The following is a 20,012-nucleotide window of genomic DNA, read 5'->3' on the forward strand; positions in this document are numbered from 1 at the left end:
AAGCCAAGCATCTCACCCTTACAAATGGCCATGCTTCCTCTTCATGCACTTTAAGAGCAGTTTTATAAACTATATAATTTAAATAAGCACATATTTTCAGCCATTTTAGTGAAAAGCCATTGTGTTATGGCATTTTACCTATAGAATCTGTAGTTAGTAGACATTTATTGGAAAAAAATGAATGCCATTATGTACTATAGAAAAACTAGAATATATCACTTCTGTGTATGAACCTTTACCAGAACCCATACTCTTGTCAATGTGTATTACTGGCTGATTTTGAACAGGGACACCAGCAAATTAAACTAATTAAAACTCAGTCTTATGCCTTTCACTCAATGGCCACTTCCAAAGTTGTTGGGTCAAGCCTGCTATCAGAACTGGAAAGCAAAAGATAATCTGCATTTGAAAGAAGGCCACATTGTGGGCATCTTTCATAAGTCCCTTGAAACTTCAATGAAGACAAAAATTTCAAAAATAATTTTAGCAATGTTTAAGAAAGAGTAAAGTGCAGTTTGGGCTTCCCAGATGGCACTAATAGTAAAGATCCCACCTGTCAATGCAGGAGATATAAGACACTTTTGATCCCTGGGTGGGGAAGATCCCCTGGAGGAAGGCATGACAACCCACTCCAGCATTCTTGCCTGAAGAATCCGATGGACAGAGAAGCCTAGAGGGCTACGGTCCTCTGTGGCCATGTGGCCACAAAGAGCCAGACATGACTGAGGTGACTTAGCATGCACACTGTGTGCAAACATCCTTTGCAAAGGTCAGGGCCCAAAGTTGTAGCCTCGGTTGCCCAATTCTCACCACGATCTTGCTAAGTCAGTTCAGCTGTAATTTCTCACCATTGAGATCTGACCAAATTCCTCACCCCTCATGTTCCCCAGGTGGTTCTGATCATCCTAGCCTGCCTTCAGCAAGAATCCTGTTAGGTTAGTTTGACCAGAATTCTTCCTATTTACCCCTGATTTTCCTCTTGGTAGTTTTTCATCCACTTACTACTCTTACCCTGTTCCTTGGCTATAAACTGGCATTTTTCCTTCTGTACTCAGAGTTGAGTGCAATCTCTCTCCCCTACTGAAAAATCCAATGCAGTGGTCCTTATACCTATCACAATGGTCCTGAATAGAGTCTGCGTTACAGTTTAACAAGTGTCATAGATAAATTTTTTTTTATACCAGAGGCGAACCCTGGGCTTATAGTGGTGTTCCAGTCTTTCTTTCCATATATTCAACATCAAGTTTTGAAAAACAGATTAACTTGTATTTGCAATTCACCCAAAGACCTGCCATCCTAAACACCTAAGTGATGGCAAAGGGAAATGGCATCTTCCTCCACCACTCCATTCTGGTGGGACAGGGACAGAAGATCCAAACAGGGGCAGGAGGTCAGGCTGTACAAGATGTTCGTGCTCTGGTACTCCTGATATTTCCTTAGGATTCTTTGTAAGTCATCTTCCTTATTAAGAGTCTCTTTAGAACATTCATGGTCTTTTTAGCAGGGGAGGGGAGATCCTTTTATTTTGCAAATGAGGAAATGAGACTCAAAGAAGTCGAACGACTTATTTATGGTCACTAGGGGATTAACTACAGAGAGTTATTAGTTCTGGTGGAACAGAATGATTAACTCACTGTACCTTGAGTAAAGTAGCCATGGCTCTTTCTTCCCTGGAAAAGTTACATATTAACTCCTCTAAACTTCAGCTTTATCATATGCAAAATGTTGACAATAACACCTTGCAAGAATCAAGAGAGATGATTTCTATAATGTGAACATAGAGCTTTGTCCATAGGAAGGAACTAAAGGTAGTAACAGCGATGGTGAAGGTGGAGGGTGGTGATGCTGGTGGCAATGACAGTGATGGTGGTCCTAAAAAACAGGAGTATGAAAGAAAAGGAGTAGCAACAGTAACTGCTGCCTATATTTCTATGATTGGGATAGTTTGAGGAGAATAGTGAACAAAAGTAGGATTCCATTTGAAAAATCTGGGGAGACAGCACTGATATGCTCTTTAATTACAAAATACAGTCAACCCTCTGTATCCACAGTTTCTGCATCTGTGAGACAACCAACTGAGGACTGAAACTATTTGGAAAAAAAATTCCAGAACATTCAGAAAAGCAAAACTTGATTTTGTACAGGCAACTAGTTACACAGCATTTACATTATATTTGATGTTATAAGCAATCCATAGATGACTTAAAATATATGGGAGGATGTGTGTAAACTATATACAAATTCTACACTATTTTATTGAAGGGATTTGAGCATCCACAAATGCTGATATCCTTGGGGGTACTGCGAATGGTCTTAAAACTAATACCCTTCAGATATACCAGATGACAATATCTGCTTTGTGCTCGGTGAAATTCAGTCTCTTTGACTGATTTTACTAGACTTCTTTAATGTTAGAATTTCATAACTGCAATTTAATTAACTACCCTAATGTGTGAAAAGAGAACTCATACTTTCGATTATATACCTGGTCAAAGACTGAACCCCACAGCCATGGAATTCTGTTAAATGCTAAACTGAAGAAAGCAGTTCGTATCACTAATAAGCCTCAATGCCCATGGATGACCCTGTTGGCCCTTCTGTGCTGGGTCGGTAAATGCTCCAGGAATCCACACAAACTAGTGTGTCTACCAAGGTTCAAGGCACAAAACAAATGACCTGAAGACTGTACCACAAACCCAGAATGTACAGGAGTCCGACTGTCTAGCTTGGCAAGGGAGCACACCACAGCAATGAGCATCACGTCAGACGGGAAGGAGCCAGGAGCAACAGGGCTAGGGCTGAGGGAACACTCACCTGGCTGCAATAATGTTTGATGAGGTTAAACACAAAGCCACGATCCATGAGGGAGAGGAGGTCATACAAGAAGAAAGCCAGGCTGATGTTGATCTTTTCCGCCTGTTCAGTTTCCTTAAAGACAAGCACATTGATACAAACACCTCCATCATTTGCTAGTAAACCTTGCAGCCCTGGGCTGGGGAGGGAGTTGGGAGAGGCAGGTCATATCTTTTCAGCCAGTGTCCCTCTGGAAGATACTGAGCAAAGCAGATAACCCTGCAAAACTATAGCAGACATAATTTAGAAACTAATTGATGCCATGAGTGTTGAATGAAGGAATTCCTTATCTACTGTTAATATTTAGGTATATTTGCTTCTAGGTGTTTTTTCCTATATGCATGTTTATCTGTATATAATTGAGTTTATTCTCTATATACAATAAGGTCCTGAATTTATTCATTCAACATTATATTATGAACACTTTCCAACACTCTGGTTTCTCATATTTCTTAAATTTCTTTATATTGTTTTGCTATAATTTGTTTGATTCTGCTAATGACTGTTTTAGCAAAAGTAATTTGAAATGTATTCACTATCTTCAATGAGACAGATTCTTAATTTGAAAGGATTGTTGCAGAAAATGTAATCAGGATTAAAAAAAAGCAGTTTTTACTTAAGGAATTTTTTTCTCCAATTAGACAGCATTCCCAGCCTAAGAGAGGGCAGAGTCATACACAGTAGAGTAACCTCTTGCATGAATTGAGGCCAGGGTTTAGTTTTTACTACCTCTCAGTGCTCATATTTATGAGGGATTTTACAGCACTTCAGAGCAATCAGGGATTCACTTTTTCATGTTTATGTCCTTTATTCTCAGAATGATAAATCAATTTGCTCTGAACTATTGAAAATATGATTTGAAATGTTTTCTTCTTGTTATGATGAGCAGTTTGCAAATTCAGGCCAAGCTGACCAGCCACTGGCATGGGTGGAGACTTGGTAAAGAAGTTTCCACAGTTACCATGGAGTGGCAAGTCCTCATGCTCTTAGCATCCTCCACATGGACCACTACTTAAGTATCTGTCTGAATATTTTTGGGCTTGGAATCTTCTGTCTTGACTTTGCTGCTAGCTGTGTTGACTTTTGGAAAATTTATCAACCTCACTCTGCCTCATTTTTCATGCCTGCCAAAATGAGACACCATTGCCACTCTCACAAAGTCTGCCATAAGAAATGACCAACTGGAAGCTTCTTCTCTTAAGTACAGAGCAGCATACAAATTCTTCATAATGATAAAGGTATTAATAGTGATCATTGCTGCTTCAAATTTTATAGAATTTTTAATTCTGCTTCAAATTTTAGAATTTTGTTTTATTTCACTTTACTTTTTTTTTACTTTCTACTTTGAAATAATTTCAAATTTACAAAAAAGGAACAAGAATAGTCAAAAGAACTCCTCTAATTAGACTCATCAGTGCTGGATATTTCGCTTTATTTGCTTTATCATTCTCTCTTCATGTTCAATTTTTTTTTTCTGAACCATCTGAGAGCAGGATTATAAATATCATAAAACTTCAGGGTATATTTGCTAAGAACAAAAACATTCCCTCTCATAGTGTGTTGATACAATAATTTAAACAGCTTTAATTCCACATTATAATTTCATTTTGTACAAGCTCCATTCGGCTTGCGGGATCTCAGTTCCACAACCAGGGATTGAACCTGGGCCCTTGACAGTGAAAGCCCAGAGTCCTAACCACTGGACCACCAGGGAATTCCCCACATCGTAATTTTTGATAGCAATGCCCCAGCCCCACCACAGGGTGCTGTCCAGTATAACAAAGTGAATTTAGTTGTCATGTACAGTTAGTTACATTTTAATTACTGTCTTAAGATGATGCTTATTTTTCTTTGATTATGAAAATAATATACGCCCAGGGTAAAAAATTTCAGACCGTAAAGAGTAAAATGACACAGTTACCTTCTGAGGTTTTACTAAAAGGGCTGCAATCTCCGAGGTGACCACATTAACAATAGTAGTTATGTCATCTTTGAAACGGTCAGAAAAACGAGTCCTCCGAAAATTGTCCCGCTTGTCCATGTTATGTACATACTGGGCCATGCTTTTCACCTACAGAGAAGATGGGGGGAAATGTCAACATGGAAACTGGTGACCTGCTTGTACACTATGGAAAAAGGGAAAAGCCTGGAAGAAAAGCTCATTAACAATGGACTTTCTAACACTTTATCTGTGCTGGTGGTTGGTTGTCCATGCAGGCTCTGGTCTGAAAATTGCTCCTGACACCCTGATGGTTACCATGGCAGCAGGAGGTGGGAAGGGTGCCCTCTTCCTGACCCCAAGTCAGGGGGCTCCCTTCTTGATGCTGACAAAGCCAGGGAGCTTAATTCTTCAGCTGCACTGTCACAAGACTCCCCTTCTCTCAACTGGGAAGGCAGACCTGGACTGCGCCCCGCCATGACCACTGCAGCACCGTTCTATCATGGCACACAACTTTACAGGAAAAGGAACTGTCTGTGAGACTGTTTTTGATGTAAACTGAAATCATTTCTGTCTCTGAAACTACAGTGAGAAGAAGAGAGAAATGTCCCTCTTACGTCAGCTTCAAGTAGAACGGGAGAAGAGTTTTTCCAAAAACACTTCTTTTTTTTTTTTTCTTTAGCCTGGCCTGTGAAGTCGCTCAGTCATGTCCAACTCTTTGCAACCCCAGGGACTGTAGCCTACCAGGCTCCTCAGTCCATGGGATTTTCCAGGCAAGAGTACCGGAGTGGGTTGCCATTTCCTTCTCCACCAAAAACACTTCTATAGTATGCAGACTGGAAACGTAACACTATTTGGAACATTGTCTCTAGGAGAAATTATGTTGTGAGTTTTATAAAACTAGCTTGCTAAATACACATATATACATATGTAAATATTTATATAACTACATATTTAAAATACATATTTAATGTATATGTAGTTTAAATAAAAACCTATACATCAATCAGTGATAGCCTGCATTATGACTAGGACAACAGCAGCTCATTGCCTGCCACAATTTTAAATCAACATCATGCTTATATTTTTTGGACTTCTTCCTGGGCCAGGAGATTCCTGGGTCAATACAGTCCCTTTGATAAGAGTCTGAGGTTGTATCCTGTCCTTGTTGGAAACTCTCAGAGCTATTAGAAACAGTTGGATGGGCAAGGCTGGGAGATGGTATGGTTGGGTGTCTACCCCTTCTATAAATGTGTCCATGATAGTCTGAGAGACACTGCAAAAAGAAATGGCCCTGGAACGTTAAACTGCCCACGCTTGCCTGAAGGTGACCCTCTAGGTCAGGACTGGAAGGAGAGGGGACAAAGACAGTATATGGGAAAATGACTTTCACTCCTAAGAGCGCTGGGCTTCCCTGGTGGCTCAGATGGTAAAGAATCTGCCTGCAGTGCAGGATACCTGGGTATGAACCTTGGGTTTGGAAGATCTCTTGGAGAAGGGAATGGCTAACCCACTCCAGCACTCTCGTCTAGAGAATTCTACGGACAGAGGAGCCCAGTGAGCTACAGTCTATGGGGCTGCAAAGAGTCGGACATGACTGAATGATTAACACTTTCACCTTTCTAAGAGCTCTAATAGCAGATTTCTGTTTCTAAGAAGCCAGGGCTGGCAACTTTCTTCAGTACTGAGATAAACAGAGATTAAAAAAAAAGAAACAAACAATTAAAAAAAAAAAAAGAAAAGGTAAACTAAGAAGCGAAAGCAGACAGATAGGTAAATGTGTTTTATGTTTTAAGACAATGCCTTGGCCAGCTTGGGGAAGACCTAAAAATCTAAAATCCTAAAGCCCAGGGTAAGAACCTCAGTTTCTTTTCACAGTAGAGTCCTTTTTGGCTCAGGACACAGGGAGGTGTCTGTACCCCATAGAGTCACAAATCCTCAGAGGCAGGACATGGTATTTGTCCCACAAAGTACCTCTCTTGCGCTATGATCCTAAGGACCGAGGAAGACAAGCCCCTTTGTTTGGGGCTACCTGCTCCTGATTCCCCACTGCCTAACCCACCCCAGTACTGGGTTTTTATAACTCACTGTTGTGTTTGGCTCCTGTCTGCTGAGTTTGGCCATTCTACAACTAAATATATAAACCTCACAATAACATACTTCCAACTAACGCCCTCCTGCCAGACTGTCAGCTACTTGCCTACTACTGTGTCATTTGCATCTCCAGAGAGAAACACACATTAGAAATAGTAGTGGATTCTTGGTCATTATTTGTGTGGTTTAAGTGTGGGTTAAAGTGGGTTAAGGTGTAGGTTAAGGCAGGAAAATATTTTCCTCCATAAGGTCCTCTGTGACCCATTCAAAGCAGGGATACTAAGAAACCCTTGGTGTAGACTTCAGGGTAAAGTGGGTCACCATTTACCTCTGTGTCCCCAAAGTCTGGCTCAGCAGTTTCTAGAAGCATGGGGGTTTATTCATTAGCAACTGTGAAATCTGCACAAGGACTGTTTTCAACAGCTCTGATGATGCCAAAGTGGTTGTTCATTAGCACGTGGGCCTTAATACAACTAAAGGGTGTTAAATCGCCTAGGTAGTTGGCTAAACCCAAGGAGGCTGTAGTTCCTTTCTCTTCAAGCTTCTTCGGAAAACGGCTGTTTTGATGTTGAAACACCTTTTCATGCATCTGTAAGGCAACTGCATAAGCAATGTGTGGAGGACTGGGCACCCAGTCTGAATCCAAGATCAGTTTCCTTACAAAGTCTGGCTGGGGCTGTGACTTTTGCATCTGCCTCCACCCTAGCTTCCAGCCCTTTTTCTTGCCCTTCTTTATCTATCTCTGAACCCTAGGAAGCTGATCTCTACAGACTACATCATTCAGGACTCCTTGAACTTGGGCTTCTGGTTGGAGCTGGCCAATAGGAGGCTCCATCAGGGGACCAGTGGGCAGGAGAAGAGAATAGTCCAGGTACATGCCTGGATTCATGCCTGGGCAGCGTGCTTCTGGCAGCGGCACTGTTTCTCTTTGATGTCAGCTCCTGTCATGCAGACCCTGTTCTCTGCCTCAGCTTTCTCTCAGCCTTGATTATACTGCTCCTTACCCCAGCTTCCAGCACCTCCTGCTCCCTGGGTGTCTCACCAACCCTCCTCTACTCCTGTAATCCTGCACATACCCTGGGCAAAGTCCCTTTGATAAATGCTTTTCAGGTAACCCTTCTGAGCAATGCTGTACTGCCAGGACTCTGACAGTCTTGGTTATAACCTACAGAGCCCTAGATAACTGATGCCCTGGGAGATCTACATGTTGACCAACCCCCTCCAAGTGCTCATCTCAGCAGGACTTTCTTTCCAGCTTCTAATCTGTTTACCATAAGGGACTCCTAGAGGAAGGAATCCTATCAGCTTTAACTTTTGCTTTCTTTCCTGAGCCTACTGAGTCCTAGTAAATAAATGTGCAAGATCAAAAGCAATTTTCAGCTTTTCCACGGTTCTCAGCTCCCGGCAGTTAGGGGGTTAGGGGCACTGAAGTGGGACTGACAAGGTTTGGTGGGCCCACAAACTTCTCCTTATGGCCTTCAAACTTTCTCCTTATGGCCTTCTCATTGTAAACTGGGGACAATGAAAAGCTCCTGTCTGGAGGCTGTCAGAGGATTCAACAAGATAATGCTCACAAGGCATTGTGCCTGGCATGTACGTAGTTAGGTGCTCAACACATTTTAGATGTTATTATTCTTCCTCCCTTGGGGACACCAGCTGTTACTGGGACTATATGAAGGACAGAGTCATCATTACATCTGCAGAGAATGCAAACTCAGTTCAGAAAGAGAGCTCTAAGATATCACAAGGAGCCATTCAGGCCTAGCAAAGCTGAGTTCATTGCCACTGTGAATGGGATAGTAATTGCGGCAATGCGTTAAAGCTGACTTCAGAATACAAAGTTTTCACATGTTATTAATACATTAGGCTAAGAAAATGTTTTGTAACTTTAAGCTTCCAAAGAGAAGCAAAATCACAGAGGAACAGAACTTTACCTACAGCACTGTGGAACTGAGGCTCTGTCCCTCCCTGCTGAGAGGGCTGGGCAAACCCCTGCTTAGTCTTGGGGTCTTGTGTGTGCACTGGGGATAACTGCTCATGATAAGCTGATAATTTACAACTATTAAATCTAAGAATGATTAAGTGACATGTGTGCATATGTGTGAGTAAATAACATGAAACGTTTTTTTTTGGCTTCACCATGAAGCTTGCAGGATCTTAATTCCCCAACCAGGCATTGAACCCAGGCCACAAAAGTGAAAGCTCGGAGTCCTGACCACTGGACCGCCAGGGAATTCCCAACATGAAACATCTTTGAATTGAGATACTGCTTTCCTTTGGGACTCTCTTCTAAATGAAAAATCTGTTAGTTGCTCAGTTGCGTCTGACTCTTTGTGACCCCATGGACTGTAACCCGCCAGGCTCCTCTGTCCATGGAATTCTCCAGGCAAGAATACTGGAGTGGTAGCCATTCCCTTCTCCAGGGGATCTTCCCTTCTCCCAGGGATTCAACCTGGATCTCCTGCATTGCAGGCAGATTCTTTACCATCTGAGCCATCAGGGAGATTCTATAATATCAAAATGAGCTTCTGCTTCATGTCTTTCACAATTTGCAATATGGAAGATCAACTCAGTTGAAGATTATTTGTATGAACTATCTATAGATGAATTATAAGCTGAGTAAATCTTTATGGAGAAACATGATGGTTAGTGGGATGAGTTCAAAGAAGCAGGATGTACTGGGCATGGAGTGGTGGTTTTGATTCTTTTTTTCCCTCCAGAGTTTATGGCCAGCCTTTTCCTGCCAAAGCACAAAACTTGTGTCTCACTGCTAATGTTGCTGCTCCAAGACGTGTGAGCTGCAGCCATCCACCTGAATCTGCTCGGCTTTTAGAATACAAACTCCTGGCGCTAGTTGCACACAAAGACCCTTAGCTCCGTTTGGTCCTCACAGAGCAGAGGCAGCCTGGACTAGCGGATCTCCAGTGTGCCTGGAAGGCACTTGGGCAGACTCCCCGCCTGGAAGGCGCTTGTATCATTGGCTCCGTGTTCCTCATCGCACTCAGTATTCTAGGGAGGGGTCCAGATCTGCGCGATTCTCATTAAGCACCCCCAGGTGATTCTGCTGCAGGCATCTGGCATTGTGCCCTGAAGAGACATCTCTAGCAACACTTTCTTCCAGTGAGGGGTGGGAAATTGGTGGAACTCTAAGGTGGGGCAGGGATCCCCAACCTCTGGGACCTAATGCCTGATGATCTGAGGTGGAGTTGATGTAATAATAATAGAAACAACGTGCACAGTAAGTGTAATGCACTTGAATCATCCTGAAACCACCTCCCCTCACCCCTGGTCCATGGAAAAACTGTCTTCCACAAAACTGGTCCCTGGCGCCGATAAGGCTGAGGACTGCTGCTCTAGCGGATTTGAACCCTTGATGTGCTTCTGCTGCAGGGGCCTGACTTCTTTTCAACTCTACTGCACATCACTTCCCATTTCCTCAACAATGTGTGCTTTATTTTTGTTTCCTTTGACCTTCTTGTTCTCTATGTCCTGTTCCATGTCCATAGAGAAAACATGTCTTGTTCTCTATGTTCAGTATTGTTCTCTTTCACCTGGGCTTGAACTTACATAGATAAACTAGAGCTCAGGTGAAAATCCTACCATCTTTCTCTTAAAAAAAATTATCCACTTAAAAACAGTGTCACAGAGGAAAAACATCCAGTCAATGTGAAGCTAATGCTATTACTAAATTTCAATCCACTCTTTATCCTCTGGATTGTCTGTGTGTGTATTTTTGTGTAGTGAGTGTCTGTGTTTTCATACTTTTTCATTTAAGCTCATTTCACAATGCATCTCCATTAATAAACATTGACAAAATGCTTATTCTAGTGGCTTTATGGTAAAATCCTTTCACTTCCAGTATAAAATAGGTATTACTATTATTCTCTTCATTTTTATTTATTTTTTATTTTTTTATTTTTTTTAACTTTAATATTTTGCTTTATTTGGTGCAATACAGCTAAACCTTATTACAATATGTAATCAACATAAAATTAAAAGCAAGCTCAGCTTCCAGAAATTATTCTAAACAAGTTACATGCTCTCCCAGGTAGTAATACATATATAATCTTGCCCATCTATCTATCTAAACTTCTCCTCTTTTCTTTCTTAGTTGGACAAAATTCTACCTTTTTCATTTAGTAGTCAGCCCAAATATTTTCTCTTTCCTAAAGTCTTATTGTGGTTTATCAAATCCAAAGTAATTGCTATCTAATCTATGCTACATGATACTATTTTACGCATTTCTACTGAGGCATAGTTGACATATAACATTACATTAGTTTCATGTGTATAATAGGTCAGTGTTTCAATATATTCCAGAATGATCACCACAATGTCTAGTTAACATACATCACCACGCAGGCACATGTGCCAAGTCGCTTCAGTCGTGTCCAACTCTTTGCAACCCCATGAATGCAGCCCGCCAGGCTTCTCTGTCCATGGGATTCTCCGTGCAAGAATACTGGAATGAGTTGCCATGCCTTCCTCCATGGGATCTCCTGGACCCAGGAATCGAACCCACATCTCTTATGTCTACAACACTAGCAGGTGGGGTCTTTACCACTAGCACCACGTGGGAAGCCCAATCCATCACTATACATAGTTACAAAAAGATTTTTCTTACACTGAGAACTTTTAAGATCTACTCTCTCAGCAACTTTCAAATATATGTATTTTTAAAATTTGTCTTTTTCTCATAGTTTATCACTTGTATGTCAGACTACACCTAGATCATAAATTCTAGTAGCAAAAGTAGTGTATCTTTAACAATATCTAGGCTTGTAAAGTGCAGGTAATAATGCCCATAATGTGTATGTTTTTATTTTGTGTAGTCACTAAGTGGTATCTGACTCTTAGTGACCCCATGGACTGCAGCCCATCAGGCTCCTCTGTCCATGGGATTTCCCAGGCAAGAATACTGGAGTGGGTTGCCATGTCCTTCTCCGTCATTTTAAATTAAAGAATATGTTATACCTTTTGATTTTCTGCTAGAGAACAGATAGAAGTTGCAGGTAAACATATCTACAAGTTTCATTTTTTCCCTCAATGAGTATTAGTTGGTGCTTGTATGATGTCAAGCCATGTTCTGCAGCTAAAGGTAGAATAATGAAGAAGATAGACCCAAATCCTAGATATCCAATAGGCAAGAGAGAAAAACAAATTGTGATAAGCACTAAGAAGGAAATAAAGAGGGTGTTTAAAAAGAGAGGAATAGAGTGGTAGACATATTAAGGTATGAGGAAGTTAGCAAAGGCCTCTAAGAGGTGGTGACATCAAAGCTGAGACCTAAAGAGAAGACCCCCCACCTGCCCGCCTCCAAAGTGTGTATGTGTGCAGGAGATGGACAAAATGAAATGTAGGGAGTCGGGAGAGCATCTTAAAAAGGCTCTGAGACTGAAGAAGCCTCAGCATCATCAAACTGGAAACAATGTGGCTGAATGAGGTGGGGAATGGTCTTCAGTTCAGTTCAGTTCAGTCGCTCAGTCGTGTCCAACTCTTTGCGACCCCATGAATCTCAGCACATCAGGCCTCCCTGTCCATCACAAACTCCCGGAGTTTACTCAAACTTATGCCCATTGAGTTGATGATGCCATCCAGCCATCTCATCCTCTGTCGTCGCCTTCTCCTCCTAACCCCAATCCCTCCCAGCATCAGGGTCTTTTCCAATGAGTCAACTCTTCTCATGAGGTGGCCAAAGTATTGCAGTTTCAGCTTCAGCATCAGTCCTTCCAATGAACACCCAGGACTGATCTCCTTTAGGATGGACTGGTTGGATTTCATTGCAGTCCAAGGGACTCTCAAGAGTCTTCTCCAACACCACATTTCAAAAGCATCAATTTTTCGGCGCTCAGCTTTCTTCACAGTCCAACTCTCACATCCATACATGACTACTGGAAAAACCATAGCCTTGACCAGAAGGACCTTTGTTGGCAAAGTAATGTCTCTGCTTTTTAATATGCTGTCTAGATTGGTCATAACTTTCCTTCCAAGGAGTAAGTGTCTTTTAATTTCATGGGAATGGTCTTAAGATAAGGTTAGAGATGGAGGGAAACAGAATCATCCAAGGGCTTTTAGGCCATGAGAAAAACGTGTGCTTTATTTCCAGTACTCTGAAAATCACTGAAAGGTTTTAAAGAGAAAAGTGTCATTACCTGGTAGCACCGAGTTGCCCCATACAGACTGGATGGGCAGAGGGCAAAGAGGGGTGACTGCAGGCACGACGGCAGCTTGACCAGACGGGGAGTGGAAAAGACGGTGAGATGCGGCAGGTGCAGGTATATTTTCAAGGCAGAATCAGTAAAATTTGGTGGCAGGTGGATGAAAGGGTAAGGGAGAGTTAACACTGAAGGACTGAGCCCAGGTTTTCTGCAGGAGCAACTCAGTAGAGAAGATGTCAGTTCCTACGACACTGAACCTCACTGTCTGTCTAAATGCGCTGTTTTATGCCCTGTTGAACACAGATATACATGTGTAAGAATCTTACCAGAAGCTCAAAGAAGAACCAGGAGTACTTGAAGACTGTTTCTTTCACCATTCCAGTGCTGACCACCATCTGTAGGGCAAGCTCCTCATGGAAATGCTGGACAACAAACACAAAAACATTACATGTATGTAATGACAGTCTGTGTTGGGTGTGTTATTTGCCAACTTTTCTTTTTTCCCAATTGTAATAGTCTGTTAGTACTGATGCATGTCTCCCAGATGTCTTAGACCACAGTGGATGGTAAAGTCAATGCTGAAATAATCTGAGACTGGAGGGCATTTTAAGCAGGCAGAAGGCTGGTGGTGGTACTGTACTGGAGAGCTAGATTGGAAGGAATGGCCTCATCAGGGAAATGACCCTATGGGGGAAGCATTCATGGGCAGCAGTTGGAACTGGGACTGTCTGTTATCTTCCTCCCAGGTTCCACTGTAAACCCTCTGCATGACCATGTGTAAACCATTCCTCTCCTGACCCTCAGTTTTCTCATATATAAACTCGATTGGTAGCAGTGGTTCTCAAACTTAAATGTGCATCAGATTCCCCTGGAGGGCTTGCTAAGAAACAGATTGCTGAGCCCACCTCCAGCGTTTCAGATTCAGCAGGTCTGGAATGGGGCCTGAGGTTATGTGCTGGTCCAGGAACCCTTGATTAGAGAAACACTGTCAAGACGGTAACTCCACTCCTTCCAGAGAGAACAATTTTTGTTTTTATAATCTGTCTATGGCTTTGTGGGAAATAAGAAGAGTTCAGTTTAGGAGTAGTGGTGGTTAAGTCACTAAGTTGTGTCCGGCTCTTGTGACCCCATGGACTGTAGCCCACCAGGCACCTCTGTCCATGAGATTCTCCAGGCAAGAACACTGGAGTGGGTTGCCATTTCCTTCTCCAGGGGATCTTCCTGACCCAGGAATTGAACCTGGGTCTCCTGCACTGCAGGCAGAGCTACAAGGGAAGTCTTATTAGCAGATCATCTGTGTTAAAAGGTATAGAGGTAGCAGCTTGAACTCTCTCAGTTTCTAAACTTCTGTGTCCCAGGGTCTGATGCTCCACTTTATGTCTACACTTCTCACCAAGTCATGAGACTGCTCATCTGATTGCAAATGTAGCAGTGATTTTTTACACCTTTTGCATCTTCCCTATTCCCTAGTTTATCTGGATACTTGTTAATACTCTTGACAACAGCTTTGATGTTGAACAAGTTTAACACTGTAGGTGAGGCAACCAACCCATGTCAGTTTGCCTGTCATTTCACTAAGCCACAAATGTTTCCAGGCCATCAAGCCATCAGTCACTGTGATGGAGCAAACAGTGCACCCTGAGGGGAACTCAGGATGGAAAAAGACAGGATACTGGCCCTAGATAGTAAAGGTGCATATCTAAGGAATAATTTCAATGAGCCCAGACTCTTGTATCTTCCCATATATTGAAAAACACTAAAATCGTTAACTCAAGATGTCTGGTTTTTGTGAACATCTTTTGATATGCAACTACATGTTTTTGTTTTTTTTCCCCAGTAAAACTTCCTATAAATCCTGGCTCTTTCCTTGACTCTTTGAAATATCAGAGATAACTGAGAGACTATTTTCCAGGCTACAGTCCTCAATAACGTCCCCCAATAAAACATAACTCTCAAATTTTAGGTTGTGCTTGCTTTTTTTTTTTTTTTACCAATCAACACTGTCCTGGCCTTAAAAATGGAAAGCCCTGCACCTGAAGGACCCCCTAAGATCCAGGAAAACTGGGATAGCTGGTTACTCTAACTGATGGCAAAAATGACATCTGAGCATTTTCTGTGGATTTCATTTATCTTACAACCATGAAATGTAGAATAAATACAGATGAACTCATTTTTTTATTGCTCAGTGGGTAAGAAAGCTGAAACTACATGAATACCCTAATATCACATCCTAGGGTAATGGCATATGTGAAAATAAAGTTTTAAAGTCAACACTCAAAGTAAAAATTGATTACAGCAAAGCTTACCCTGGATAAACCTTTAAATCACCCACACTGTACAGTAGGTATGCAACACAATTTACTGATTCTTAAGTACAGTAAAATTGGAGAGTTACTAAGATAAACTAAAAGGAGACAAACAGAAAGTTCTCTGTGTAGATGTCTGGGTATCTGAACTGGTGACACCCCTGGATGGTTAATGGGGACAAATGGAGAATGCTGAAGTGTTTCTGCTTGTCATTGGTCCCACTTCATTCTGTTGAGGGAGTCAAACCTTTACAATTTTAATACATGTGAAAATATGTGTGTGCTGTTGTGAGACCAGGGAAATTCCTCCTCTTGGGAGAGGTGCAGGGCTGCATGTTAATCTAGCAGGTGGTCTTCTAAGCTCTCCTGTGATTTAACTCGGCTACACCCAGATCTTCCCATTGTAAGAAAGAGACGCTCCATGAGCTTCAAAGGTAACCTCTGGAAAATAGGTCAGTTTGACCGCCAGAGTCTTATGGCAAGAGGAGATTAGAGGACGATAAGCTGCTTCTTAAAGTAATTTATGTTGCTTACCAGGCAACATTATTATAAGAACACCTTGCTCCAGAGGTTACAGAAAATAGCCAAGCAGCTAAACCCTGTTTGCTGAGCACCTAAGCAGACACACTGGCTAGACCTACCCCTGAAATGAAATGATTCTCTTCTGGTCATTGAAATGATCAGAAACAAAATCAAAACAAATTCGTTGCTCCCAGAAGAAATCAGGCCCTGCCTGAAGAAAACAGGCTGTTCGCAAACCATGCTCCTTAAGAAGGAAAACAGACTTGTAACCAGTTCCCGCAAAGCCCAAAGCTAAGATATAGAGTAAGTGACATATTTATTTGCAACACTTCATACATCTTCTTTCACTTCTCCTTTTAGAATTAACTCCTGGCACCTCTTTCCAGACAAGCGGGGCCCAGATTTGTGCCAAGTCTGCAGCACCGGACCTTCCAGGGTGTCCCCAGGCCTGATCTTTCCCTCACCAAAGTGAGGGAAAGTGAGCTGTGCTGAGGCTCATTCCCTTGGGGCCTGTTGAATACACCTATTTCCCTGTTAGCTTCTGCAAGAGTTTCCTGTATTAGCCTTCCAATCAGCATGCTGCTGCTGCTGCTAAGTCGCTTCAGTCGTGTCCAACTCTGTGTGACCCCATAGACGGCAGCCCACCAGGCTCCCCCGTCCCTGGGATTCTCCAGGCAACATGTTTACATTTTAATAACGGTCTTGAAAGACACTCAAGACATTAACTTAAGTAGCCACTAAATTGGTGAGACCCTTGGATACCAGGCAGAGGTGAAAACTTGGGGCAGATAGGGTTTTTTTTTTTTAAATTCCCCACCCTTAGATCACACAACATGTGACAACTGGAGAACTCTATTAATGTAAAGAGACCTGGTGAGCGGTTTAACAGCTTGTCAAGTCTCTGAATTCATAGGTAAGGCTGATTAGAAAGAATTACAAGGAAGCTTTTCATGTCTGATATAGTATTGAAATGCTCATGCTCAGTCATGTCTGATTCTTTGTGACTCTATGGACTATAACCTGCCAGGCTTCTCTGTCCATGGGATTTTCCCGGCAAGAATACTGGAGTGGGTTGCCACTGAAATAAATGATACCTAGTTACTGCCTTCACTGTGTTGAGGATGAACTGTCCCCAGTTCTCTTTTTACTAAAAAAGAAGCTAACACAGTATGGTCCCTGGACTAGCATCAGCTGGGAACTTGTCAGAAATGTAAACCCTTGGGCCCTACTTTAGATCTACTGAATCAGAAACTCTAGGGGCCAGCAGTCCGTTTTAACACAAACCACCCAAGTACTTCTGATGCACAGTAAGTTGGAGAAGCACTGAGTTAGGAGGTAACTGGGTGGTCAAAAAATGGGGGATCTGGAACAGGGCTGCCAAAGTGTGTGTGCGTGTGTGTGTGTGTGTGTGTGTGTGTGTGTGTGTGTGTGGTGTGGTGTGTGTGTGTGTTTGGTGTGTACATTAGAAGGGCAGGAACAAGGAAGGACAGTACTATTTTTAATAACAGTGGGAAGGTGGGCAACGTGTCCTCACACGGCCCTGTTCGGTACCTTTTTGCTGACTGGCCTGGGGGCTGTTGTTGAACTTGGAGCGTCACTATTGCTGGAGCAATAGTAAGACATTCGGTTGCAGCTGCGATCAGCAATCTGAAATACACAAACCAGGACACAGTCAACCCACAGTGGCCCCTAGAAAGATGAGCCAATGGCCTGGAAATCACAAGCTTAGAATTCATTGTTAATGTAGTTTTTTTTCTGGTTACAAAGGTAAAACAATTGCCAAAAATAAAGGTAAAACAAAGCAAATAAGGTAAAGTATACCTAATTCTACTTGCTTCTGAGATATTCACTGTTAGCTGGTATGGAGCCACCTAGAGTCACATCCTAGTTAAGAACCACAGGATGCTAAACATTCCCTTCAACTAAGTCTCTGACTTAACTGGAAGAGAAGGGGGAAAAATGTGTGGGAACAGTGCCTCTCTGTGGGTTAACATGGTACTGTTCCCAGTCTCCTCTACACTATTTAATAATTTGTCAAAAAAAAAACCCACTTCTGAAAGGAAGATCAGGCTTGATTCTTCTAGACAAAATTTTCTCCCCTCACTACCAAATAATTTAAAAATTGTTAACCCAGTCCACAGAGAAATTTAAAATCTTCACTTTCATTAAAGGAAACTGTAAAAATATAGCTGCTATCCACTTCTCCCCTAGGCAATCTGAAATGATATTGCCTAAAGGGGACTTAGATGTGAAACTGAACCACGGGGTGCTGGCAAATGCAGAACAACCAGCTCTCAGAGGGGAGGGGCTGATCTGTAGAATTTGCCAATTTCTGTGCTGTGAATGCTTCCATCACGCCTGACTTCAAGTTAACATGACATTACTGAATATGGTGTTGGGAAGAGATATGCAGTAGCAAACCGACTATATAGTATTTCCACTGCACAGAAACAACAGACATAAATAACCTCGAGAATACAGATAACAATAAAATGTAGTAAAATACTTACGAAGGAATGAGATTTGAGTACTCCCTTGTAAAAATGGAAAAATTTCAGATTTATGGACAAGTTGCAGATGTTGCACAGAAAGTTCTTGGATACCCTTCGCCAAATTCCTCCTATGTTAATATCTTACATAACTATGGTAGATTTGTCAAAATTAAGAGATTAGCATTGCACATTAACTGTTAACTAAACCATAGGTTTTATTCAGATTTCACCAGTTTTTCCACTTGTGTCCTGTTCTGTCCAGGAGACCACAATGCATTTAGATAACCTTTGTTTTTCATATAACTTATGTGTTAACTGATATAATTTAACTTTTAATAATGTCTGTGTTTAACGACAGGTTCAGGAAATTCCTGGAAATTTATCAATCAATCAATTCTCAGAAACTGATATGAACCAGCTCCAGTACATCCTTGCATTTATTCAGTAAACCAAAAAGGGTATTTCACATGATTTCATATGATATAACCTATATATCATCAGAATCTCTAGGAGTGGATCTATCGATGATTCTTACATTCACCAGGGTTCAGAACCTCTGCAGAAACAAGGAAAATCAGGCTCAGGGCAGGAACAGACTTGCCCGTGACCACAGGCCTGAGTGCAATCAGATCAAGACCCAACCCTGGTCTCCAGATTTCCTGTCTCACAACATACTGTCTTAAGTGGGTGTCTCAAGGGAAATGATGTCAAAACCTAAAGAGTTTGATTTGCCTTCATCACAGAAAATGACTTTATTCTAAAAGATTAGCCACCCTGTGGTCACAGATAACTGAAAAGAAAATTAGATTAAGAATTCATGGTAGTTTTGTACATATATGAAAAACCATTGAATTATACATTTTAACAGGGTGAATTTTTTAGTATGTGAACTGTATCACAATTAAAACAAATTTCAAATGAGAGGCTTTCTACAAAATACCTGACCGTATGCCTTGAAACTGTCAAAGTCCTCAAAAACAAGGAAAATCTAAGAAAGTGTCATAACCTAAAAGAGCTAAGGAGATATCACTACAAAATATAATGTGGTATTCTGGGTGGGATAGAATAGACTAGAAACAATATATTCAGGAAAAACTGAGAATATCTGAATAAAACATAAATTTCAGTTAATAACATGTTACATTTGGCTCATTAATTGTGACAAATGTGCTATTTTAATGTAAAATATTAATAACTGGAAAACTATTGAGCACACAAAAATTTTCAGTTATATATAGGTGTAATTCTATACATCCAAAACTTTTATAAAATAAAAAGTTTATGAAAAAAATAAAGAATTCATTAAAGGAAAACAATCTAGGGCAAGTCACCAACCCTCTCAAGATCTCAATTTTTGTTTACAAAACTTGGCTTTGATCTTTGGGGTTCTTACACAGGATAATCAATCTATGGATGTTAACAAATCTAAAAGGCAGGTATTAAAAAATAAAACCAAACAAAATGAAAAAACCCTTTCTAGGCATCAAAAGCCATTAAAGCTAATTTTTTCCCCTGAAAATAAAACTCAAGGTATAAGAAACTTCCCACCAAAGTCCACTAACTCTGCTCAGACCCCCAAATGCCAGTCTTGCTTCTACATCTTTCAGAATGGTCTCAGTAATTTCAAAATAAAAGAATTTTAATAACT

The 20,012-nt window shown here is 41.4% G+C and overlaps 1 protein-coding gene across 4 annotated transcripts in view; it reads right to left on the bottom strand.

The window, feature by feature from the left end:
- The window catches only part of DOCK8 (dedicator of cytokinesis 8), a 225,082-nt gene that overhangs the window by 55,998 nt on the left and 149,072 nt on the right, over positions 1-20,012 (bottom strand). For all 4 annotated transcript variants that reach the window (XM_043890774.1, XM_043890771.1, XM_043890772.1 and 1 more), the window contains 4 exons: positions 17,424-17,519; positions 13,371-13,466; positions 4,775-4,924; positions 2,815-2,928 (listed from right to left, as the gene is read on the bottom strand). In XM_043890774.1, the coding sequence (XP_043746709.1) occupies positions 2,815-2,928; positions 4,775-4,924; positions 13,371-13,466; positions 17,424-17,519 (456 nt within the window). The remainder of the gene's footprint in view (positions 1-2,814; positions 2,929-4,774; positions 4,925-13,370; positions 13,467-17,423; positions 17,520-20,012) is intronic.

This window comes from Cervus elaphus, chromosome 29 (assembly GCF_910594005.1).
Source record: "Cervus elaphus chromosome 29, mCerEla1.1, whole genome shotgun sequence".
Lineage (NCBI taxonomy): Eukaryota > Metazoa > Chordata > Mammalia > Artiodactyla > Cervidae > Cervus > Cervus elaphus.